The 27551-nt window shown below is 42.7% G+C and overlaps 1 protein-coding gene across 1 annotated transcript; it reads right to left on the bottom strand.

Annotated features, from left to right (window-relative positions):
• Window positions 1-5284: 5284 nt before the first annotated feature.
• Window positions 5285-25754, bottom strand: SHPK (sedoheptulokinase). Its single transcript, XM_018557643.1, has 7 exons — window positions 25591-25754; window positions 22874-23015; window positions 21002-21185; window positions 17285-17437; window positions 13943-14118; window positions 9245-9445; window positions 5285-5848 (listed from the first exon to the last, which is right to left on the bottom strand). Exons 1-7 carry the CDS (start codon window positions 25738-25740, stop codon window positions 5460-5462), a joined length of 1395 nt encoding a protein of 464 aa, XP_018413145.1. The 5' UTR covers window positions 25741-25754; the 3' UTR covers window positions 5285-5459.
• Between the last annotated feature and the right edge of the window lie 1797 nt (window positions 25755-27551).

Raw genomic sequence — 27551 nt, 5'->3', positions numbered from 1 at the left:
AAACAAAAAAAAAAGGAAAGATGTGCCACCTGCAAAAAAGATATTTAGTACTCATCTCTCCCACTGCCGATGCTACCAATTCCTGCAATATTTTAGAGAAAAAGTTTTAAAATGTCTGAATCGGACACTTTCCCGAGTGTTGAATTCTGCTATGCGTTGTGGGTTGTCCTGTCAGCTCTTTCATCACATATCACTACTGTACTATATCCTGTAGTAACCTAGGGATAAGCCAGAAAACAGGAAGTAACACACAAATAACGCCATATCACATCCAACTTTATTAAAGTATGATATAGCATACTGCACCCCCATCTAGCACCGTGCCTCTCTAATGTTTCACCCAATATGGGCTTGATTACATCTCTCAGATCAAGCCTGTGAAATGTTCGAGAGGGGAAGTCCTAAGCGGCGTTGCAATGTTGGGGTTGAATAAAGTTGGATGTGATATGATGTTATCAGTCTGCCACTTCCTGCATTCCTACTGAGCTCATAGAGCAAGGTTGGGCTCTCTTTGGTTGGCACCTGGAGTTACAGAGGGAGGGGATTTTCACATGGGCCTGAAGTGGTGGCATCTCTCTACAAACCTAGGTGTGTGGCGGCACAAACGTTTTACTTATTCTTTAATGGCATATAAAATTAGTAAGTGAAGTCATGCTTACAAGTGCAGAACCACACAAAAGGCTCATGTGTTAACATCCAGTGCACCTCCTCACTGGAGTATGTACAATAATTACATGTGCTCTAAAGTAATGATGTAATTTACATAATTACATCACAACTCATGCTTGCTTGACACGCTTTGTCTGCTTACAGGAATCCTTCAGACATCTTATTTCTTTCTTTTGGGATAGGCTCACTACCTGCAAGGAGTTTTCATGTTCAACCTGTGCTTGTATGGGTTTCCTCCTACATTCCAAAGACATTACGAAGGTTAATTGGCTCTGTATGTATGTCTGTGAGATAGGGACCTCAGATTGTAAGCTTCTGATGTGAATGTGCAGTATTTAAAGTGCTGTGTAAATTGTCAGTGCTATATAAATACCTGTAATAATAAAATTACGCAATCCCCTACAATAGCAATTTTATTTTTGACAAGATACTTGTGCAAGGTGTCTACATTTCCTTCACTAAATGAACAAAAAAAACAGCCAATAAAAGAGAGATAATATCTTTCTAGCTCTGCCCCCAGTGACTCCAATCTTCACTTTCTCAGACAACTACAATGGTCGCTAAAATGTTCAGTATTTACCACTTCTATCGCTTTCCCACTTTAATAAAAGAAGAAAAAAAAAAAGATCAGCTGGATTTCTGCTTTCTGTTTTGTCCCGGAGACAACTGTCATTAGCACAGGACATGAAAGAATCTCAAACACGGAGGTGTAGATCTTCACCACACAATCCAAAACTAGTGATGTTTTTGGCTAGAGTGTTTAAAGCAATATACATTCATTGTGGAATGTGTAATTACAACATGATTTGTTCTAATTAGTACCTTTTAGGTTGCTATAAATTCTCCTGAAGAAGCGAAGGATTGGCAAAACATGTTGAGGAACGTGTAGCGAACCAAAATTATCATCCTACTAGAACCATAAAAGTCTACATGTGTATTTGAAAATGTATTCACATGTACTGATGACCAGTATGCTGTTTTTATGTATGTTTTTTTACTCTATTTTTGTAAATAAACCGTATTCGGTTTTATGGCATTCTCTGTAAAGGTCAAAGGACCCTCCTAGCCATGTTCAGGGCTGGGTGAATCCAATTTTCTTTTTATAGTGTTATATGACCAGTATTGGGGTGTGTTGGTCCAGACCTTTCCTCTAATGTGGTGGCACAGATATGTGTGATGGAGTACCACCTTAACCTCATAGACTGCCTTCATTGAACCCACTCTTGTTGGGTGATGTGCATACATGTCTGGACTTACAAGATCATCTACAGTAACAAGATTACTTCTATATATAAAAAATAAAACATGGATACAAATTATTATTTGCAATTTAAATGCATTCCACACATATTAACTGGATGGACAGGACTGACTTTAGCCTTTTTATTTTATATTGTATTCTGTTTCATCCCTCATTAGTATCAAATACACAACAGTGGCTTTGTTTTCTGGCGTTAAGAGCATGCAAGAAAAGTAGTCTGAGAAAGTTACAGAGGAGCTGACCACATATTTGCTGAGGGGGAAAAACATCTAATATTTACCACCAAATCATGTGACCGCCAACAGTAATTGTGGTTGCTAAGTGCCTTTTAAGGTCCTGCAATCAATTCAGCGGGGAGATGGAGTGGAAATGTTTTTTTCTTCTGTTAAATCAAAATAATATTAGTGGCTAAAGCATGTGATTATGAAACAAGAGAGAAGAGCTCAGCTGACATGACGGGCAGAAAATATTACATTACCAGCCCTGGTAACTGGAGTATCAGAATGTAAAGTGAAACTCTGCCTCTTCACCCCAGAAAAAAATCATAGCTATGAATGTTATCATCTGTGCAATTCCCTGTCTATCATCTTCTCTTTTCTGTTGAGGGTGGTGGGATTACCAGCAGTACAGTTTGGCTTTTAAATGTGTTCAGTTCTTTGAATAGCCAATGACATCAAATGCATTGGGTGTTCTCTGATAATCGCCTGCCAGATTGGTGACAAGGCTGTGAAGTGTGTCCAATATGTGGAGAGTCAGCCCCACCTCTACTGAGGGATCAGTAGAAAGTTGGTGGGGGTGTGTGCACTGCACAATGCAGTCAGATCACACTCTAGGGGAGCTTATCACAGTGAATAAAAGAGTTGGGCATTTCCAGCATATTCTATTCTGTTATAACATCAGCATTGTAATAGGAACAGGGTCGTCCGTAAAATGAGGCAGCATCTAGGTGGTTGCCTCAGGCGACATCTCATTGGGTCACGGTTGGAGTGACGTTTGGTTGGAGTGTTCTATCATCACAAAAAGGCACTGTTCTAGGATCTCCAGGTTACCAACAAAAGGTAAGGAGGTGGACTGATGTACTACAATACCAGGACCTAGCTATGCTGTCTACTGAACCCCCAGTTGTACTTAATCTAACCCATGGCCTGGTTCAGTTGTGTTTTCATGGCCGCTAGTCACTTATCTGCATGAACTGCTTTTCTACTGAGCCTGATGTCACCAAGGCATGACAAACAGCTATAATCAGCCACTTCTGTACAAATACATCAAAGTTGGGTGAAAAAGAACAAGAGCATGTGTTCCCCATCAGCACATGGTTTTGTTCTTTTTCACCCAACTTTAAGAACATAATTATTACTGATTGAGATTTAGAAAAAGTGAAATTGTTCTTTCAACTTAAATTTGCTATAAAAGCCCCGATGGAATATTTGGTGCATAGAGCTAGCCAGAAGAAACTCATTTCAGATTTCCAACTCTGTAGTTCCCTAAAGTTGAAATATTTTTGGAGCTAAAATTTAATTTTTGGGTAGAGTGTCCCTTTAACATAAGGACCGCTGCTTGGCCATTTTTTTGCAGTCTCTTATGGCAACACAGTACCCAGCATGTGAGTGTAGTAGTGGCAGTAAAGGAGGATAGGATCTGCTTCACCATCACTAATGCTGCTGGTCAAAAGAATTTCAGGATGCTGGCTGCATCTGCAGTGATTACAATGCCACCCTACATGTGTCTGAATGCAATTCTTGATGGGAATAACTGACTATGATACAACAGAGTGATAAATTCCATTTCTAATAAGATATGACCATTGCCAATGCACAAGCCACCACCATAACAATAAAACATTTGAGGCACGTAAAATAAAAAAAGAACGTTGTTTATTGTTTAAAACATTTTTATTGCTTTGCATCATTAAAATACATCCATATATTATTTTCCACTTGTATCAAAATATAATCCGATCATTGTTGCAAAACCTAAAAATGACCAAGTGATTCAGTAAAGGGTTGTATACCTTGCGTTTAGGTGCTTTTACCAGAATAAAACAATAGAAGCCTGGTGCATCCAGGTATTTTCAGGCCTAAAATGTGGAATATAACATGGGTGCAAAAAATGAAAAAAGGGCCTCAGTCATGAAGGGGTTAACTTCTAAACGCACCAAAACACATGTACACGTGTGTAAGATGCGTTTATTTGCGGAAATCTCTTTGGCTACTTCAATGGACTGTTTTCACTGGACAAAGGACAGATGCATCTAAAAGCATATGCGTGTAAACACGCAAACATTTTTATTGGTTTGTATCATTATTAAAATACATCCATATTTTATTTTCCACTTGTATCAAAATATAATCTGGTCATTGTATCAAAAAATATGCCTCCTGTTGACAATTTATGGTGTCACAAGCATTGTCGCAATGGATAGTGGATCTTCCTACAGGACTGCAAGAGCCACTAACAGCAATAGTCACACCCTGATAATGCTCCCATATGCGGGCACTCACAAAAGATCCCACAGCCTGTTAAAATCACTCTAACACTTTAGGTTTCAATCACTTAAAACAGCAACTTGCAGGTACTGTATACACACAGAAATAGCAAGTACTTTAAATACTTGTTTCCAGTGAGTATCTCTTATATAAATTATTTTATAGTCAATTGCACTCTGCCTTTGAACCTGCTAGAAAATGTCACTATTGCAGGAGAGACAATTCCCTAGTATAGCCCAATATCATATCACTTGCATATCATAGCCCTTTCCTCGTCTAATTACTGCCTGTGCTTGTCAAGCTCCTCAACTTACCTCCCTACATAACCCTTTAATGTAGCAGCTGGGACAGGAGAGAAGGGGAATTCTATACTATGCCACTTGAGTGACAGCTCCGAGTCTGCTGGCATCACATTCAAGATGGCGGCCCAGCAGCAGTCCAAGTGCTTATGGATGTCTATAAAAGAAAGACTTTTACAGGTCAATAAAAAAGCATAAAATACATTAACTGCACCTATAATCTTAGGGGAAGAATAATGTTGTGATGATTGCGCTGGTGACAGGGTCTCTTTAAATGCATGAGATATTTTATACCCAACCCTTATTTATCTCATGATCATTTTCTCCTAATTTTTAATTCACAAACCTAAATATTGTATAGATGTGTAATTATTATTTCATCGCATAAATTGGACTTTTGACTGTTGAAATCCTTTTCTTATTGTACATACATGGGCCATGCAAGGCACCATATTAAGACAATAACAGCTGAACCAGAGAAAACCAGCTTTGTTAATCCTGTAAGCCATTAATGAAGGAGGTTGGTAGTGTGCATATGATAAAATCTTATAAAAAAGACCTGTCAATGAAAACCCCAGAAATGGTCACCAGTCAGAAACACAGATTTGATACCAGGAAGCTGTACTTGCTTCTGCAGATAAGCATACATTTTGTAGCTGGCACTGAGGATATCCACCTTCCCTTAATTATAAAAGATCAGTTTAATTCAAATCCATGAGAGTAAAGAAATACAGTTGTACTTCTCTATGACCTCATGATCATAGCAGCGCCTACAGCTGAATCCACATCCTTCCCATAGACTACAGGAAAAGAAAACACTCTCTCCAACTCCTGCTGCAACACCGCATTCCGTGCCAAGACACTGCCACTTCCGATGATGCGTGTAATCCCGGCTTCCCTTAACCTCTGGGACGGCAACATGGAATGAATGTTCTCAATAAGCCCGCGGCACAGCGCCCTAGTCACATGACCTAGTGAAAGGCTAGCAGTTGAGATGTTTGACACAGAAGCAACACTGTCCGGAGCATGCCTCTCTCCAAACAGAGTGGGACAGATTGTAAGTTGGGTCTCATGTTCAGATAAAGCAGCATTGATCAGCTTGGAATATATGGTGGAATCAGATGTTTCCAGACCTGTAAAGGCAAAAGAAAAGATAATGAAATATTATTGTCTACCAATGTTTTATTATCTCATCAGAAGAAAATTTGGAAAGAGCAATATGTGCCGTTATGCGAGCAGAAAAAAATTGCCGTCTGGAGACGGCAACCCGCAGATGCAGCAGTGCCGTCCGTTCGTTTTTCTACTACGGGCGGACGGCAAGAGGTTAAAAGTACACTTCAGTACCCCTGAACATTCTTTTATCATCCCTAAGGGGACACTGTGAAGCCACTAATTTCCATCTTGACAATCCTCCTCAAAAAATGTGTATGCCGTTGCTGTGTCTCCAATATACCGGCCACCAGTCCATACTTGTCAGAACTTGGCTGGGTTCCACAAATGTTATCAAAGTTTAAAAAAGGACCGGTGGCTGTTGAATTTAACCACAAAATACCTTGAACCAAAACCCCTGAAGGGCTTTTTGCTTTAACAGGATAAAAATTGCTTCCTGACACCTAGAAGTTATTTATATATCCACATGGATCATCGCACTGGTGCGCTTTTCTTAATACTTCACCAAATTTGATACATTTTGTTTCCCCAGACCTCTATTCATGCACGGCACACTGTACACCAAACAAAATCTTCATCCTTGCTACCACTTATATTAGGGAACTGGGACCAAAATGTTACCTCGAAAAGCAGATTTGCTATTTAAGATGCTTTGTTGTTTTGACCAAAAAACAGGACCATAGAGCATCTCAGGCTAGAGACTGGGCTTGGCTCCTTAATGTTCCTTGTGATTCATTCTGGAGCATCACTTCATTCTTAAGTCTCCAAGTCTAATTTTTTCATTATACAGAGATCTCATCTCAATGAATTCCCCTAATTTACTAGTATTTGGCAAAATGGGAGACAGACCTGGAAAGTACCACGCAGACTGGAAAGCCATTTCCATTTGGCTTAATGTTGTCAAAAGCTTGTTGTGCCAAGTAAATAGATACCAAAAATTGCATGCGTCCGTGAAATGGCGAAAAACTACGGTACCAAAAACTGTCTATAGGAGAAGCTTTAAAGATTTTACAGCTCATCAGTTTAGAGTTACCCATGAATAATGACCCTAGAATTATTGCTCTCACTCCGGCATGTGCGGAGTTACCCAACGTGTGGCACAATTGTCGTTTTTGTTTGTTTGCGTTAGTATGTGCGTGTACGCGGGGGATTTTAAAACTTAATTTTTTTAGGTGTTTTTGCATTTATTTTATTTATTATTAGGGTGCTAGAATGCCCCTAATATCACCTTTGCAGCTGATCAGGCACACATTGTGCTTGATCAGCTTCTCCCCTAGACTCTACGGCTGGGGAATAACAGCTCAGAAACTGGAAGTGATGAATGCTCGTCTCACTCTCTGCTGACAACCACGATGTCGGCCCTGGGCCTGCAGGAGGGGCAGTGGAGCCCAGGAAACGCGGGGGGGGGTGGGGGGGGTCATGTTTGCCAATCTGTGAAAGTAATCCGGCTACCTTACAGTCGCCTGGTTTCAGCAAAAAGCCGACAGTCAGCTTTACACGTGTAAAGCTATGCTTACAGGGGCCCACTGCTGCCAACGTATGGCATACATCAGCAGCAGTGAAAGGGTTAAAATGCAAGAAAACCTCACCTTCCCCATTCTATTAATCTGAAAGTGCATTTCGGCAATGGAGAGTCTCCCGAGAAGCAATATGCATCACAATTTGTCCTGACCAACAATATCCAGATTTATCTGACCCTAACTGAACCTTTCTTGGTATCATTTAATCCCTGAACTGTTATTTCTTATGTTTGCAGAAGATACAGATAAAAGTCGAGAAAGCAACTGTTAGGTTGATACAAATACATATTTTATATCCATAAAATACAGAATTTCACCACTAAAACCACTCAGCCCTGTGCAGTATCCCAGAGGAAGTCTGTGCACAGAAAAACAAAGTGATACAGTCTTCACAACAGCTAATGAGCCTAGGAAATTCAAGGAGCCTGGAGAAAAGACATCATTTATATAATTGTGTTAGTTTCTTTTAATTTACCAGCAGATTTTCTGAAAATAGCCAGGAAAACACAGCTCCTGTATTATGTATATTGTAGATTAGAAACAGTCCATGACAAGGCTTTGACTTAAACTCAAACTCCAGGTTTAATGAGACAAAAATACCTGCAAAGGACAACTATATCCATTGTTGGAATATTAAATCAGATTAACTGCAGATCCTGCTTTTGTTCTGTAGATACTGCAGTACAGCTTGCCAATAAGTGCCAAGTGTGATGGCCTATTACCTACTAGAAATTACATGATCCTGTCCGACACCCCTTCAGACTTGCAGCATTCTTCAGCAGTACGTCAACAAAGATAAAACTCCAAAAGCAGGACAAGGATGTCATTTAAACTCAGGCACTTCTGGGAGAGCAAATCAACCAATAACAGCAGCAGGGAGAAGAGAATAGTGGAAATTCAGGTTGACAGTTTACGGGTGACATGGTTGCAAGGAAGCAAATTGTAATTTTTTTAAACTATTTTGCCCATTTAATGGCTGGAGGGAGTTTAAAAAGAAAAGATAATTTTAATGACATGAGGTCTGCATAGCAGTGAAAAACATATGTAAATGTTTTAATCAAAGTGTTAGGAGCATGTCTAGTGCTTCTGTGTATGTTGCAACCTCCCAGCGCCTCCTGGTGGTTGCTTGTTGCCACTGCACCTATTCTAGTCATCTTGTCAGCTGTGGGCTAATGAGCCCCGTGATACACCTTAAGCACCGCTCCATCATCTTCAGGCTAATGAGCCTGGCCACACACCGCTCAGCCCTGGGACTGGTTAATGGCGCTTTTTTTAAGCATCAGAAGCCCAGGGCTTTGGGCTTGTGATAGTGCTGTCTAGTTCGGGCTGCACAAGCCTGTACTTGAATGCCTGCAGTTGCATTTTCCTTTAATATTTAAGCCTACCTAAAAGGGCCCACGCACACCAATCGGTTCATGTTAAAAAGGTTTTGATATCTGAATCAGATTTTTTTATTTTTTTTTTCAACCCCTTTGACTTTTTATTTCTACAGCAAATTTGAAAAGGAAGCTGCTGGTCAGGTTTGTAAATGTCTCAGCCTGGAAATGCATCAAAGATTTAAAAAAAATTGTACTTCTAGGACTGGGAGAACATGTGACACTTTCCTGTACTACCCCACAATGCAGTGCAAAGCGCCTGAGTGCTTAGTCGCCAGGCCTGAGCGCTGTGTTATGGGAGCATGTTCTAACAAAGGGGTATGTTACTTTACCCAGTATAGAAAAGTACAGGTTCTCTTTAAAGGAACAAATGAGACCCTATGCTATAAGGAAATAGAGATGAATGAATTCCATGCAGCTGCTGAAATATATAATAATACAATATAAATACAATCACCCTTACCTAGCTCAGATGTCCATTGGGCCAACATTCTGACAAAGGAAGCAAAAACATTTCCACCATTTAGGGATGCAGCTACTGCTAGGTACCGATTGTTCATGTACGGAAAATAAGTCATGGCTTCTGCAGGGCTGGGGTGGTCTTCAGGCTGGAATCCCTCTGGCATGGAGAATGTCAGCTGGGCAGAAGTGCTAATATTCAGAACTTAAGAAATATAAAATGCCAATGATGAGAGCAGAATATGCAGTTTATTATGAGCTGAAATGCAGTCTAAGTACAGATGAAAGACAAATGCATTTTCCTCTCATTAACATATTTCTTACCTTTTAAAAAAACAAAACAAATGAATAATAATAATAATAATAATAATAATAATATATAATAATAACATTGTAACTTCCCTTAACACCATGGGCCTTTATTAGCACTGGGGCCTTTATTACCTGTAGAGCTTGGGGACCACCCTAATTTCCAAGCATGCCAGCAATGGTACCCCATACAGTTATCAATACTGTAATGCGCTAAACTCATTTGCTAACACTCACAAATGTCTTTGAAATGTGACAGAATAACTATGTACCCAGGCAAAGCACAGAACTATAATACAGCGGAGAATCACTGACATACAGTAGATGCAGAATTACCAACAAAAAGATCTGATTGCATGATTGTGAACTGAAGTGCCACATTCCTTTTAATAGTCCAGAAACAAATGTATTTAATGTAGTTTAGGGGACACTACAGATATAGGCAACGAGTTTCAGAGGCTCATATAAATACCCCCTTACCAAGGTAGAACATGTATCAGGACTGTAATGGCCTGAAATTGTGTGTGAATGCATAGAGCCCGTCCACAGCTGGTTTGGCAGCCAAACGGCTCTTCAATTCCAAGATCCTGCAATTTCACGCTACAAACCTTTGGAAGGTGGAAGCTCCCTTTCTGGTAGTGAGATTATCTATACCATAGACTCTTTCACATCATAAATGGCCAGCCACACCAATAGGGCAGTCCTTGCAGATCTAGCGCTTTCTTTCCAATTGTTTCAAACAAACAGATCTGTCCATATAAATTTATGACCAATATTTAACAGTAAAATATAGATGGCCAGACAGAATTAATATTTTCTGACCACACTTAGGCTCCATTCACAATGGGACTTTGTCTCCTGCATTTGGCGCGCGTCTCCAAGTCTCCACAGATCCTGGTTGCCAACCGCAGAAAAGTACATGTCGCAAATTTGGCAAACATTTTGTTATGTTTTCACGTGCACGAACGCGTGTCAAAAAACATGTTTCCTCTGTTGCATTTGGGTGCCATTACCTAGTAATGGCAACACAAACACATTTTGTGTTTGTGAACGTATCGTGAATACGTGATCACAATATGCCCCAGTGTGAATGGAGCCTTAGACAGTTATATACCTAATCCATGGGCATAAAGCTAATAGCTCCCAATGACTGCTGACATCCAATCATTACTGATAGATATAGAGAGGATGCTAATCCATAACTTTCTTCTGAAAACTGATAGTTGCCTGGCTGTCTCTGGATTGACTTACCTGGCACAAGCATGCAGATCAGAAAAGTCAGTGTGACAAAATACCAATTTCCAATAACAATAAAAATCTCCATACGTGTTCCTAGTCAGTATAGCAAAGAATTGAAGCTATTGGATCAGCATGACAGCTCTGCAACTGTTTTTTCCGAAAGGAAAGTCTGTCTCACGCTTCTATCTGCCCACTACATGCTTCTTAGTAAGAAACGAATGTCTAAGTTCTCTTAGATATGTGCACTACAAAATAGTAGGGGTTGAGACTGTAGCCCTCGGCCAGTAGAGCTGCAGCTAACGATTATTTTCATAATCGATTAGTTAGCCGATTATTAAGTTCGATTAATCGATTAATCGGATTTTAAAAAAAAAAGTCTCCAGTGATGGACTACTAGTTTGTATTGAGATTGTAGTCCATCACTGCGTGCGGGGCTTGAGTGTGGAGCCGCGAACAGGCTTCAGCGGTGGGCGTGGCTTATGCGTCCTGTGGGCACGGCGGGAGCAGCGTGCGGTGGGAGGTGTCCTGTGAGCACGGCGGGCGCAGCGGTACGTGAGCAGCGTGTGACGTGTGCTTCAGGCCGCGTGTAGAGCCCCGAACAGGGAAATCAATTGATAGCCGACGAATCGACGATCGAAAACGTTGGTAACGTTTTCAATCGTCGATTTTAATCGACTAAATCGATTAACTGTTGCAGCTCTATCGGCCAGTGCAGGAAAACAGAAAAGCAGCGGATACAAAGTAGCACCGGGCATTTATGTGTCTGAGCCTTTATAGCCGGGGAGACAGCAAACACTTTATATAGAATACAGTATATGTTGGGTGGCAAAAGGAAATAGAGTGACTTAAAGTGACTGTGTCATGAGAAGTATGGGGGTTGCCATTGCTGGCCTTTTAAAAATGCTAGTTACCTGGCTGTGTCTGACTTAAGTGTTTTTAAATTGCTGGCCTGGAACACGCATGCTTTAGGGGAGTGCCATAAAAGTCTCAGAACTCTATTTCTATACCTGTCAGCGGCTCAGACAGCACTGAAGTCCAAGCATCAGCATGATAGACAGGGAACTAGCATTCTCATAAGGTGTGTTTCATATGACTTCCTCCATAACCTCTCATGACAGAGTCCCTCTAACAACTGATCCTGTACAATACATCCATGAAAAGTGAGCACCTTGGGAGAGCGGCGATCCTATCATTCACTACATACATGAATCTAAATGTGTGGAAACATCCCACATTCAGTTCGAGAGGAGTATCCATAGAGAAAGAAAGGTTAATAATTGCTGTTTGGCATGAAAGTTGCACTGCCGTGATTTTAACAATATCTTAAGAATGAATGTGTATGGTATGGGCCTATGAGATCAGCTTAATAATGTACAAAAGATACGCAATCACTATGACTGTCATAATCAGAATCTTTTCAGGAATCTAATGTAAGTGTAGTCACTTAGGTACCAAGCCAGATGCCACCATGGAAACACACAACACTCCTCGCCTGGGACCATTAATAAATGATTTGCTGTGGACATAGCTGGGCACAAGTTGCTGGTAAAGTGACATCCTGGCAGGCAGCCATTACTACAATGAAAATAAACTATTAATTATGTCAGGCAGACAAATGTCTGTGTTGTGTGCCTTGTAATTACTACACTTAGGCGTCTATTCACGAAGCTGCCGAGGGATCTGGCCGAGGGATCGTAGCTTCGGCCGATCCTTCGGCTAGCTTCGGCCCCAGGACCCCTTCGGTTCAGTAGAACCGAGGGGGTGCTGTACGGGCTATTCACAATTTTTTTTTTACAGCAGCAGAGCCGCCGGACAATAGGAAACTATTGGGCGGAGCTAGCTGTCACTGCTAGCTCCGCACAATCGTTTTCTATTAACTTTTTTTACCTTTTTTAACTCTTTTTCTGTTCTGCTCGGTCCCTCTGAGGGACCGAGCAGAACAACCGAGCCAAATGCCGCTCGGCGGCATTCGGCTATTCACTCACTGCAGTTCGGCATCTTTAAGAATAGCCGGAACAGCAGTGAGAAGCCTGCCGGGGGTTCGGCTCAGCCGATCCAGATGTTGGATCGGCTGAGTCGAACTCCTTCTGCACTTCGGGTCGGCCGAACATGCTGAGCATGTTCGGCCGACCTGAAGCCACACGAAGCAAGCCGATGTATGGCCGATTTCAGCCGATGTACGGCTGAAATCAGCCGTACCAGCCTGAAGTGAATAGCCGAACAGTGTTCGGCTCACTTCACTTCTGATCGGTCATTCACTCGGCTGCCCTCGGCAGCATAGTGAATAGACCCCTTAGAATTTAAAAAATTAATTTTATAAAGGAAATAAAAAATAAAAAAAAACATGCAGGGACTGGAAGAAGCTTCAGCTTTGTGGGGTAACCTCCATGCTGCTTCCAGGTATAATTCTGCTATAATGAGGTGGTACCATAAAAAAAAGGAGGATACAAATAATAATAGTAATAACAGGGAAAACAAGATGTACAGTATAGAGGAAAATGTTTGTACAGTTATAAAGCAGTACATCAGCTAGGAAAGTAAGGGAAGGTCTGGCCAAGTATTTACCCCATTAACAACTTTTCTCTGGGAAGCCGAAGGGTGCCAAAGGGCTTATGAGCACCAGTTCTATTAGAGGGGTAGGCTGTTTTTTAGGGCAGTATCTGCCTAACTTTACCACTACAGTCCAGTTAATTTTTAAGCAGAACTCAGGATAAATGTATTATTAACCCTTGCAGTGGGGCTACCCACACACTACAAGGTTTAACTGCTCGTTTTGGTCTAGAGAGGAAAATAACAAAGCTATACTAAGCAGATCCTCCGACCTGGTTGGCTGTGACAGCGCTTCTTCTAGTCTCTCTCCTCCTACACTGCAGCATATCACCACATTCCATACATTGTGTATACAACGTGATGATTTACAAGACCTTAAACCCCTGCAGTGGTGGGGGAGAGGGGCTCCAGGGACTGTTCTAACAACAAGCCAGCTCAGAGGATCATGTGAGTATAACATTTTTATTTTCCTCCCTAGACACAAGCGAGCACTTAACCCTTGCAGTGCAGGGGTAGCCCCACTGAAAGGGTTAATAATATTTTCCCTCAGAGTTCTTTTTTTAACCATTACTCAAGCAATAGTACAGTAAGCCTCTGTCAGTACCTGCATCTGTGCTCTCAGTTGCAGAAGAAAAGACTGAGCACTGGAAGTCTCCCAGTGACACTCCAACCTCCGTCCCTTGTGGAATTCCACACCAAGCATAAGAAGATTTCCCTGCTATGCACCCTGCGTCTACAGCAGGAGGAAGCAGGGAAACTGGAAAGCCCCAATCTTGCAATCTAAAACACAAGCAGAGAAACGTTCTATATCTTAATGTTAATAAACAAAAATGTTGTCATTAGTATTACAAAACAAGTTACAAAACTCTAGGTGAATGATGCTCAACCTGTCCCCACTGGTGGTACTCTTCCCTAATTTTGGTGGTACACAGCAGTTCTGTAAAGGTCACATACTTGAGATTCCTGCACCTAGCCTGCAAGTAGATGGGTTTCCCCATTTGGGTTTTTGACAAAACCCCACAGGGCATTGAAGAGCCACCTTAGCTAATGTAGGCCGCGACCTATGGACATGGTCACTTGCTGATCTGATGCATCTAGTGAGTTTAATGGGATCTCCTGGATGAAGGGGAGCATCTAACCCTGTAATGATCAAAACTATTGTTATCCTTTAGAGCTTTGGCCAGAGAATGGTTTAAAGTCTAAAAGGGGAAAGGGGGTGGCTTTTACTTCCTTTATAAATACAAAAATTCAATCTATAAGTAGATTGAAAAAAAGGGAGGTATCATTTACTATCTTTTTTAGTGGCAAGAGGAGTGCATCAAAACCAGGAACACTGGGCTGAAGACAATGAAGAATAATGTACCACATGTGGCAATGTTGAAACCTTGCAATAGGTTATCCACTGAGCTCTGCATTTTGGTGGGGTGCCTATCCTGCCCATACCCTGAATATGGATATGCAAATTCCCATTCCCAGGCTTCTGTTCTAAACTGAATTATGTGACCTCTATGGTGTATGATCCTGAATGGCACTTTTAGCTTATACTACCTTTCTACACTACAGGTTTACTTTAAACTGCATGGTAGCTAACGGCAGCTTATTGGGCATGCGATTTACAGCCATTGACAAATTGTCGGTACCCTTACAGCTCATGGAAACAATCCTGAAAAGTGCTGAAAATAAAACCAATCGTCTTATGTACACCTGCATGCTTTTGGTATAAAAAAAAGAGTAAAGCAATGAGAGAAAAAAAAAAAAAAAGAAGCTTTCTAAGAAAAGAACACCGTACCTACTAAGAAACATGGAGATCGTTCAATTATGTTTTGGAACTGCTTTGCTCAATTTGGAAGGAGGTGCCTTGAATCTGTGCAAGTATGAATCTCTCCTAATGCGGGTTCAGCAGGGTGGAAGCCTGTAGATATAAGCCATTTACGGTCAAACGAGTGAGTCCCATCGCACTCCTGACCAAAATCTACCCATGACTTGTGGGTGATGCAGTGACTACGGATGACGCTGATAATCAATCCAAAGTGTATTGGACTATTCTTAATTGAGCCATGAGCCTAATCCTATTGAACATTTATGAAATGAGAGAACACAAACAAACAGTCTGGAGAGGGCACCCTTCAAACTAAGACAGCTGGAGCAGTTTGCTCAAAAAGAATTGGTCAAACTACCTCTTGGCATGTGCAGTAGTCCCATTGGGAGCTTGTTTTCAGTAATTGACTCTAAAGGTTTTGCAACAAAATATTAGGCCAAGGGTCCCATAATTTTTGTCCAAACCATTTTCATTTGAAAATCAAAAGCAAAGTCTGATTTTTATTAAGAATGGAATAAACAATAATGGATGCAGCTCAAATCCTCCATCAGTCTCTACCTGGGAGCTCAGCGGGTGCTAATCATAAGCCTGTCCTTGCTTATCCAGTACACGCCAAACAAACACAATCATATTCTGCTGCCCCTCACTGTAAAATTTTATTTAACCATATGATGAGGTATACAGTTGCACAGCATCTCCACATTTCGTACCGCCCTCCTGTAACACGTTTCACCCATATGGGCTTTCTCACAGAGATGAGAACGCCAGGAGGAGGGATCTCTTTATAGATGCAAGATGACATTTTCAGATGAGAGTTCCTGCATGGTAACTCTTTCCCCATCGGAGGATTACTCAATCTCCCACGAATATATTACACACATCAAATCCTATACAAATGATTCTCACAACAGCTTTAACAATAGCATATAGCATGATATGATGTATTATACTAATAATGGATGCCAATGACTTTGGTCAGTTTCAAGTAATTTCAGAGAAAATTGTGGGTTCTTCTCCTGTTGTGGAAGGGTACCATCAAATGTGTCCAAGTATATAAATGCAGCTTTAGTTAGTACTGCATGTACATACCACAGATTTACTTGTAATTAATGCTTTATAAGCCTGGAGAAGATTAAGGTTCTAGCAAATAACTAGGTTCTGGATGTTAGGGGAAAAAAAAAACATGCTGTGGATGCTTATCAAGCATCCACCATCCACAGCATGTTTTGTTTTTTTAGGGATGCACCGATACCAATATTTTTTCCGGTACTCGCAGATAACGAGTAACGATACTATGTGCCCCGATTATAAGGAAGTCGGGCGAGAGATCATAACTCGTCGCCTGGCTTCCTGATTGCCTGCAAAGCCGGTGTTCTATCAAATGAACACCAGCTTCACTTGCCGAGGGTGACCAATCAGGAAGCACGTCCTGAGCCAACTCCCAGTTGCCCGATTGGCTAGGAAGCAAACCCCAGTTGTTCCTAGGCAGCCTGGTTTCCTAACCAATCAGGAAGCTGGTAGGTGAGTCATGACATGCTGCCCGGCTTCCTGATTGGCTAGGAAGCCAGCTTCACTTGTTGGTAGGCAGCCTGGCTTCATAACCAATCAGGAAATCGGGTGGCATATCATGACCTGCCTCCCGGCTTCCTGATTGGCTAGGAAGCCGGCTTCACTTGTCCCTAGGCAGCCTGTCTTCCTGACCAATCAATAAGCCGGGAGATTGGTCATTAAGTGCCGCCCGGCTTCCTGATTGATTAGGAAGCCAGGTTGCCTAGCAACAAGTAAATGCCGGCTTCCTAGCCAATTAGTAAGCCGGGAGGCGGGTCATAACCCACCACCCGACCTACTGATTGGAAAGGAAGCCGGCTCCATGCTCCTTGGCACTGCCGGTGAGAGGGAGATCTCCCTCTGACCGGATCTTCTGGGAACAGAGATAAGTATCGGAGTACTCGACTAAATACTCAATAGTATCTGTATCTGCGCATCCCTATTTGATATAGACAACAACCTTGTTGTTTTTCCTTTTCTGTAATCAGCCATTTAATTGTAGAAGAGACAATGTCTAAATGAGAGAAAGTAAATACCGTGTAAAAGTTACTCACACTTCTACCATAATAATTCACTTACATGTCAACATTCCAAGTTTTGGTCCTGGTGTTAAAATATCCCCAACTAGCTGCATTCTGAACAGACATAACAGGTCTCTTCATCCCGCACACCATAGAAACAATGTAGTCCTGGATTGTCCCTGCTACGTCATATTCACGGAGGAAGTCTGGCCTGCCCAATAATGAAAAGTGTCAGTATAATAGAGAGCTTGCAAACACTCAAAGGTTTTAAGTCATTTTATACACACACCTATATTATTATATGCATATTACTTAAAGTTTTTTAAAGCAATACTAAATCCAAGGACAAAAATGTAGTGGGGGCGTACATGTGGTGGCCGCAATAGTTTTCTTTTTCAAAGGCTAAGAACATTTTAGCAAGTACAGAAAATATCTGTTAATCTTGCCAGAAACGCAGAGTCTTGTCACTTCCTGTAAGTTGAAAAGACAGCAAATCAAAGTGATCTTTCTTTCTGAAAAATACTAATCCCTGCACTTTCAATGTAACAGAGATGAGCTCCGGCCTGGGTGTGTCCAAGGTTCCCTCATAGGTACACTACTATTCTGTTACAACCACCGTTTTATGTATTTGCACATACCTTCCTTAGACTTGTCTGTACGGGCAGTATGACAACTTACTGACTTGGTGATATTCCCAGATAGTGTCCAACTCGATAAGTCTGACTCAGAGTAGAATCCAATGTAGTTTATTTACCATCTCAATACACAGGGTGTGATTCCTTGTCATTCTTAAGGTGGCCATACACTTTACAACCTTTGTCTTGCGATGGTTGTAAAGTAGTTAAAAAAACGTACGATCTGCCCATCTTGGACAGGCAGATCGTACTTGCAATACAAAACACAAAAATTCCCCAGCCTCAACCTGCCAGCCAGCCTGCAACCAAACAAGTAGCCCTGTCAACAGTATGCGTTAAAATCAGAGGTTTTAGTTGCACAAACTTTTGGGCAAAAATATGTAGAAGCCACACTGCCGCGCCAAGGCACCTCTGCAAAGTGTGGTCCTAACTCTATGTATCCGAGTCTCCAAGTGTGAGCATATTAATGAAGTTGATAAATTACATGCAGGTGTACCTGGAGGTAGCCAACTCCTCCTAATAAGGTGCAGGGACGCACTGGAGGCCCAGCAACCAAAAATGCACGCTGGGACCCCAGTGCGTCCCCCAAACCAAAAATAGTCAAACTAGAAAAAATGGTACATGCATGAATCTATAACCGGCCTTTATAGCAGGGCGCACATTGGGAACACATTGGGAATAGCAGAGCGCACATTGGGAACCAGCCAGCCTGCAACCAAACAAGTAGCCCAGTCAACAGTATGCTGGCTGGCAGGTTGAGGCTGGGGAATTTTTGTGTTTTGTATTGTTGTAAGCCTTCCCAATGTGCGCCCTGCTATAAAGGCTGGTTATAGATTCATGCATGTACCATTTTTTCTAGATCGTACTTGCAACCTGAGGGGCGGGCTTCCCATGACCGCAATGCTGAACGTGCAGTGTGCGCATGCGCACACCGGCCCGTTCGGCATTTGTCTCCCGAGCATCATTCAAACCAGCCGAAAATCGTACGATTTTCGGCTGGTTTACTAGCATGCTCCTTAGACAAAAGACGTGCGACCGCACAGTAGAAACGGTCGCACGTCTTCCTTCACACTGCACGATTCTCGTACGATCGCGGGATTTCCCGCGATTCTCGTACGAGAATCGTGCAGTGTATGGGCACCTTTAGAGTGAAAAGACATTCCTATCTTTGACATTAACAGGATATCCAATTGGATATTGAACATTCAGAATAAGAGATATAACATAACTGGCTTCTGCCATCTCCATACAACATAACCGTTCAGTACACCAAAGCTTAACATAACATAAGCTTGACATAAGGATAAAAATCTTTATTTTAGCAATAGGACTGTAATTGCCAAATCTCATTTGAGTCAGCTAAAAATAACTGTCACAAAGTAAAGATCCTTATATTGGTGTTTGAACTTGGACTGTGGATTGTGCCTTATGCTTGCTACTACCTTGTTTTAGCCAGACAACCCTCCTCTGTGAGCCTCACCGCTTTAGTTTAACCTTGTTACTGGAGCTGCACTTCCCTTCTCTTCTAGGCTAAACCCCACTTGGCTGCACCCTGTCCAATAACAGCACTCTGAATGTCAACTGAGGCACTCTTATTGGACAGGGAGATGTTAACTGGCATGGTTTAGCCTCGAATTCGGACCCCAAGTAACCAGACACAAAGACTAGCAGAGGTCTTATGGTGTTTACTCTAAAGCAGAGATTTCACTTATAAATATTGAAAATGGCTGAGAGAGTCACTTTAAGAAGCTGATATCCAGATTTGAAAATGGCTATGTGATTTTTTGTATGACAAGTATTACCTGTTCTTTAAGTACCAAAATATTGTAGCACAACCAAAGCCTGATGCCACGCTGAGGTGGGACTGCGGCGGAGGTAATGAAGCCAGGAATTCTGTACTACATCGTCCGTCCTCCCAAGTAATGAGACGGCTGACTTCTCTGGGTTCAAAGAATCGCAGGTTTTCACTGTTAATCCAGTGACATCCTTATAGAATGTAAACAAGAGGATTTCAGCTCACAGGTTAACTCAGCATCAATGACAAGCAGAAGGTAAGTAAGGTAAAAGAAGAGTTTCAGTCTATAGGATTTACACTTTTTCTTATGGAAAAAATTGTTTTGTATTGTTGTAAGCCTTCCCAATGTGCGCCCTGCTATAAAGGCTGGTTATAGATTCATGCATGTACCATTTTTTCTAGATCGTACTTGCAACCTGAGGGGCGGGCTTCCCATGACCGCAATGCTGAACGTGCAGTGTGCGCATGCGCACACCGGCCCGTTCGGCATTTGTCTCCCGAGCATCATTCAAACCAGCCGAAAATCGTACGATTTTCGGCTGGTTTACTAGCATGCTCCTTAGACAAAAGACGTGCGACCGCACAGTAGAAACGGTCGCACGTCTTCCTTCACACTGCACGATTCTCGTACGATCGCGGGATTTCCCGCGATTCTCGTACGAGAATCGTGCAGTGTATGGGCACCTTTAGAGTGAAAAGACATTCCTATCTTTGACATTAACAGGATATCCAATTGGATATTGAACATTCAGAATAAGAGATATAACATAACTGGCTTCTGCCATCTCCATACAACATAACCGTTCAGTACACCAAAGCTTAACATAACATAAGCTTGACATAAGGATAAAAATCTTTATTTTAGCAATAGGACTGTAATTGCCAAATCTCATTTGAGTCAGCTAAAAATAACTGTCACAAAGTAAAGATCCTTATATTGGTGTTTGAACTTGGACTGTGGATTGTGCCTTATGCTTGCTACTACCTTGTTTTAGCCAGACAACCCTCCTCTGTGAGCCTCACCGCTTTAGTTTAACCTTGTTACTGGAGCTGCACTTCCCTTCTCTTCTAGGCTAAACCCCACTTGGCTGCACCCTGTCCAATAACAGCACTCTGAATGTCAACTGAGGCACTCTTATTGGACAGGGAGATGTTAACTGGCATGGTTTAGCCTCGAATTCGGACCCCAAGTAACCAGACACAAAGACTAGCAGAGGTCTTATGGTGTTTACTCTAAAGCAGAGATTTCACTTATAAATATTGAAAATGGCTGAGAGAGTCACTTTAAGAAGCTGATATCCAGATTTGAAAATGGCTATGTGATTTTTTGTATGACAAGTATTACCTGTTCTTTAAGTACCAAAATATTGTAGCACAACCAAAGCCTGATGCCACGCTGAGGTGGGACTGCGGCGGAGGTAATGAAGCCAGGAATTCTGTACTACATCGTCCGTCCTCCCAAGTAATGAGACGGCTGACTTCTCTGGGTTCAAAGAATCGCAGGTTTTCACTGTTAATCCAGTGACATCCTTATAGAATGTAAACAAGAGGATTTCAGCTCACAGGTTAACTCAGCATCAATGACAAGCAGAAGGTAAGTAAGGTAAAAGAAGAGTTTCAGTCTATAGGATTTACACTTTTTCTTATGGAAAAAAAAAAAAAAAAAAATATATATATATATAACATTTACATTTAAATGTCAAAAACTACACATTATTAGTGCTAGTTTGTTAGTCAGGGGAGAATTCCTAATGCAAGTTTGTCGCTGTGGTGACTCCAGGGTGTCAGTGCAGCCTGATCTAAAACTTTCCTCTTCTGAAACTCCTGCCTTGTCTACTCTGCAGGATTGAAATGGAGGGCATTCCAGGGATTCTCATAGCTCTGAACTAGCTCAGGCAGATGTGGTACTCTGTCCTGAAGAAACTTCTGGCAGACATACCATTGGCTCTTCCAGATCGACCGAATCTCCTATCTTAAGGACATCTCTACCTTTCGGCTGCTCGCACCCACCTGCACAGCCATCGTGAGACCTGGCACAGCCCTAGTGGGAACCCACACCCACCCGCACAGGCCTGGTCAGACCCACGCACAGCCCTGGTGAGCAACACAGAGTATGTAGCTTCATATTATTCTGCATTGCTGTATAATGTGTTGCTGGGATTTGTAGTCCTCTATAGCTGGTGGTATTCTGCATTACTATATAATGTATTGCTGAGATTTGTAGTCCCTCTACAGCTTGGAGTCAGTGGCAGAACTACCAGGGTCCTAAAATCATCTGTCTGTATTGTTTTAAGAAAACTGTCACATGGCACTAAAAAAGGAAGCATTGGTAATTGGTATCAGCGAGTACAACTATGAGGTGAGTGCTTTTCACTCACCTCATAGTTCTAGCCGACCTGTGACAATGAGACTGTCACAGGTCGGCTCAGTAGATCGGGAGGTGAGCGAACACATACCGGGTTCGCTCACCTCTCGATCCTGTCACGGCTCTCTGCCGTGACAGGGGGAGGGGCTGGATTCCCCTCTCCCCGCTCCGATCTCCCAGCGCTGACTGGCGGAACGGACGGGGGAGGGGGCGGGTACAGCTGGCTCTGCCTCTAGATAGGCAGAGCCAGCTGTCACTCACGCAGCTGGGCGGATCCCGTCATCTACAACGGGATCCGCTCAGGCTGCGGCGTCTCAGTATACCGCGAGCTGTAGCTCGCGGTATACTGAGCTTAGGGTAACGGGAGGACGCTAGTTTGTGTCCTCCCGTTACCCTAAGGAGAACTATGGGGAAAAACACTGACCCCATAGTTCTCCTTTAAGGAAGTATCGGTACTCGGGCTGGAAAAAATGGTATCGGTGCATCCCTAAAATTCACCTTACTTTAGAAAGATTTTCTTTCACTTCCTGTTTCATTTCCAGGGCATAAAGTAAAATCTTCCCAACAGGACACAGACCGCATAAAATAGACAGGGGTTTTACTCTATCCAAAGTAAAAAAAAAATGTTTTGGCTTTACTTTTAATATATTTAATCCTCCCTTTTAGATTGTAAGCCCTCACGGGCAGGGCACTCCTTACCATCTTTGAGTGTATGATATTTCATACACAGCCCCAACTTATTCAGTGTTCTGGGTATAATGATTAAATCTATAACTGAAAAGACAAATTCACACAGAAATTGGTTTGTGTCTAGCTGATGTTATCTACACTTGTTCCACCTGGATACTACACCTTGGCTTGACTTCCAGAAGACGACTCCGTGCATTTGTCCAGACACTCCTATCCGGGACATCTTCTGCAGTCGTTCCCTGGGCAGGGCACCCAAACAATCATTTAGGGCTCTTATTATCTGGCAGACATCTTGTTCCTTCCCCTGGAACAGATCATAAGTGAAGTTATACCATCATGGTAACTATATTTTTTTCATCACTTGCACTCTTACATCTGTACAAGATTGCCATCAATCACTGTACTTTAAAACACGTGCACAAGGAGGATTCACCTGCAGTTAATGTTTGGTGAAGGTAACATTCACTGCTTTATAAATATACCCTTTTGTTTCACCACAAAATATAAAGCTTTGGGAACCATGTAAGAAGCAGTATTTATCACACATTTAGGGCTTGTTCACACCACATCCAAGGCGTTCCAGCACGGTTAGTGCATGCACTATTTTTTGCGGCGTGAGATATAGCTGCAGTGCTATTAACATGAATGGCACCACCACACCCCCTCCCGCCCCAGAACGCAGTGAGGCTTAATTATGCGACCCAGTGCATTCCGGTCACTAACTGTGCAGGAATGCACTGGATGTGGTGTGAACACGCCCTTCAATTCACTTCTGTGTGCTCTATAAATGTAGTATTAGCTTCGCTTACTTTGGGACTCCAACGCAAGTCATGCCCCTATTCACGCTAATTAAAGTAGAACTGAAGCCAAAACTTTTTTACGTTTTGGATACAGTATGGGAGGGAAATAACACGTCAGCATTTGGAAACTTCCCTTCACTTTCTTTTCAATTTCTACAACAGGAAATCCCTTCAAAGTGAGGGATATTCCTGTGGTCAGCAAGGTCACTAGAAATAACGCCCCCATTAGAAGACTTCCCATGTATTCCTGTACCGGTGACCACCCAAAACTTTGGATTTTCTTTCTCTTTCAGTGATACCGGTCACCAGGACTAATGGTGACAAACAGGGCACAGGCAGCAATAATAACCTGACAGGTGTTCTAATCCCTCTCCACTAACTGAAGTGTTGGCTTCAGTTGTACTTTAAATAGAACGAAGTGTGCCAGGAGGATAAGGAAACCTGTCACATGACCTGAAACAGCTCTGGTGACCGTGCGCCCCTGTGCTTTGCAGCGTTATGCGGAGAACACCCTGCAGGACATTGCTGGCTCTACACGGCTAGCTCTTTTATCAAATGATTCATCCTTCTTTACATGTACACAGAACTGGGTCTCCCTGTACTGACTGTTACACATGTGGCAGTCTGAACTTTATCACATATTAGGAGAAGCGTTGTGTACCGGGGATGCTAATGATCCCAAAGTTCACAAACATTAGGTGACCCTGCTCTCTGTTGTCCTTCACTGGGCAGTTACAATGAAGCTGGCCATACACATTACAATCTCTGTAAAATCTGCTTTGGATTTACCATCAACTAGGCCCTGCAATAACATAAGCTCAAGTCAATCATAAATGAAAGAAGAACTCTGGGTAAAGAAACAACATACCCTTGGAGTAGGGTTAGCCCCGCACACTACAAGTGCTCATTTTGTCCAGGGGGGTTCATATAAAGCAGACATACTCAACTGATCCCGGCTCCCACAGCAGTTGGCACTCACCTCTCCCCTCCCTCCGGCATGTCCCTCAGCATCCTCACATCCAATGCAAGTTAATGGACCTGCATAAAACATGATGATGTCAGCGTTCCTTATACCACGAGAACCCAAGGGAGAAGAGGCTGCGGGATCAGTCTAGCAGCCCGGAGGGATGACCAAAAATCAGGTAAGTAAACCTGCTTTACTTTAGTCCCCTAGACAAAACGAACACTTGCCCCTTGCAGTGCGGAGGTAGACACACCCCAAGAAACGTTTTTTGTTTGCCCGGAGTAATTCTTTAATCAGGTAAACCCTCATACTGCTTAGTTAATGGTCACTCTAAAGGTGATTTTAAAGAAGTCTGGGTGAATTTTTTATTAACCCTTGCAGGGGGGCTAACCCAGGACATCAAGGGTTAACCATGTGTGGATGGAGGAATCTCCCACTGGGCCAAGCTTCAGTATCTGGCTAGTCGGCCCCGCTGGCTCTCAAAACACCTGAACAATGCCTGCATCCAATCAGATTGTTCAGGTATTTTGGGAGCCAGCGGGGCAGACTAACAAGATACTGAAGCTCGGCCCAGGTGGAGATTCCTCCATCCACACAGTTAAGTGTAGGTGGAGGAATCTGTTCCACCTTTTCCATCTGACCCCAGAAAATCTGCAGATAATTGTAAGGTGTATGGGCACCTTTAGGATCCACAAGCCGTCATGTTCTATACACAGTGTATTGGACATGAGGACACCAGTGGAGTAGACGACAGGCTGGAGGGAGCACTGTAACAGCCTGCCGGCTCTGAGCTTTGAGTATAACTTTTTTATTCTAGTCCTAACCCTTCCAGTGCCAACTCTGCTCCTCAATTGACACAGTACAGTAAGTGAGCGTTGTCACACTAGGACAGGAAGTGTGTTACCGGAAGGATCACCAGGTAAAAATAAGGCCTGAAAAATAGAAAACAAATGCAGCCGCCACATCTAAGGATTGGTCAGCTGTAATATATTAGATCTTTGTTCTTGGGTTTAGATACACTTTACACATTAGGATAGAAATCCATATAAAACTATAATAGACACGGCAAGATGCTGTAGAACTACAAGTCCCAGCAAACCTACGATCAGTCTCACCTGAGCCCCACACTCGCTCTGCAGCCCTGCCCTGGTGTCTGTGCTCTGACTCCAGAGCACATCGCCACTCCTGGGCTCCAGCAGCACGGCCTTCACAGAGCTAGTGCCCACATCAATGCCCAGAACCAGAGACCGACCTTCCAGCTCCATCTCTGTAATCTGCATGTGACTATGTCATGTGAATGGGAGGAGTCTGACCCGAACCGCCCACTGTTGCCATAACGACGAGATATGTTACGCTAATCAATTGTCTCCGTTTTCGGAGCCATTTTTGGGAAGTTTGCTAATAGAGTTGTAATAATTTGGTCTTCGAAAAAATGGCCCCTGTACTAGGACAGGGAACCATAATCAGGACTATATTTTGTAGCGGTACACCTTCCCAGTATACGAGGTAAACAAGGAAGAGGGCGGAGAGTGTCAGATCAGTGGGTTGTATGGAGTGTCTCGGCTGGTAGAAGGAGAGGAGAGGACTGGGGTTCAGGGACAGGTGAGTGTGTGGGCAGCACTTTACAATGGAGGATAATAGACACGGACATGTCAGGTCACCCTGTGTATCAATCTCCGGGCATCTGGTAGGTGAATGGCGGGGGTGTGCACTGGGATGATGGAGTGCTGACCTGTCACTGTCTCCTCCAATACCCATAGAGCAGAGGTCTGATATAGAGAACATGATGTAATATGGCATCCCCAGCATCGGTATAGATGTACAAACTCACTATTCCTTATCTCCAAAACTGACTGGGTCTGTTTAACCCCATTGTGACCACAAGACAACGTTATAAGTTCAAAGGTAAAATAACCTGTGTGTGAGAATGTTAATGGACTACTTGTGGACCAGTCTGTGCACACCCCTTCATTGCCAGGACATTGTTCACTGCTGTGATAGTTACATAGCAGATATGGTTAGATAAGAGACGCAGATACATCCAGACCACGCAGGTTACGGCAAAGCGTATCTAAACCCAAAAGCAAAAATGGAATATATTGCAGATGACAAATTCTTAAATGCTGCATTAGTTTTCTGCATGAAGCGTGTTTCCTTTATCTCCACCTGGTAATGCAGCCAGCAAGTCTGATATTTTTTTTTAAGTTCATTTACCGGACCAAGCTGTCCAACAAAAGTGTCAGATGGTTGTTGAGGCAAACCATATAAAACTGACAGGAGTGCTTACAATGGCCAGCTTTTATTTATTTCTATAAAACTTTTATCCCAAAACAAAACTTGCTGTAAAAGTCTAAAAAGTATTAGGTGGAGTTCAGATTAAATCTGTAAGTCAAGTCGGTTTAAATCTTCTAGTACATCTAACACCACGCTCTCCACAGGGTGACCGTGCTGCTGTCCAAGGGTCATTGATTTCTTGGGTTACATCCACACGGCAATCACAGAAAAAAAGGTAAGGTACATGTACCTTTTGTTGCGGCAGACGACGTGCCACAATCATTTTCGATTGCACAGGCGGAATTGCGGTCGGGAAGCCACGCGATCTGCCCGGCTGGTGTGCCATTAGGAAATAATGGCACCACCAGCACAATCAGCAGTGGCAGGCGACTCCGTGACGATTGCCGCGTGGGGTGCCGCTATGGTAGGTTTTAGGTGAGCGATAAAAACATGGATCAGTCATCTGTTACCACCTTTTGGCTGCCCTTGTGAACGAGGCCTAAGGGTATAAACATACCTGTTGTGCTTATCAAGGAAGACATCTAGAGGGTTTCTGAATTTGTCATTGTTTCCCGCTCTTACAGGAGGGAGTTCCACGTTTTTGCTGCTTTGAGAGTAAGGACCACTCTCTGGTATTCTAGATTAAACCTTTTTTCTAACTTAAATGTGTGCCCCCGTCTCCTCTTTGGGGATCTAAAATGAATCAGGCTATTACCAATTAGTCATTGATTAACTTGTAGATAGCTATCATAATTTGTAGAGAGCAATTACAATGCCGCACTGTACCCAAGTGAATTTGATA

The sequence above is a fragment of the Nanorana parkeri genome, unplaced genomic scaffold (genome assembly GCF_000935625.1).
Source record: "Nanorana parkeri isolate BGI_ZX_2015 unplaced genomic scaffold, ASM93562v1 scaffold293, whole genome shotgun sequence".
NCBI classification, from domain to species: domain Eukaryota; kingdom Metazoa; phylum Chordata; class Amphibia; order Anura; family Dicroglossidae; genus Nanorana; species Nanorana parkeri.
Note: the sequence above shows the minus strand (reverse complement) of the source record. Positions and strands in the feature narration are given on the sequence as shown.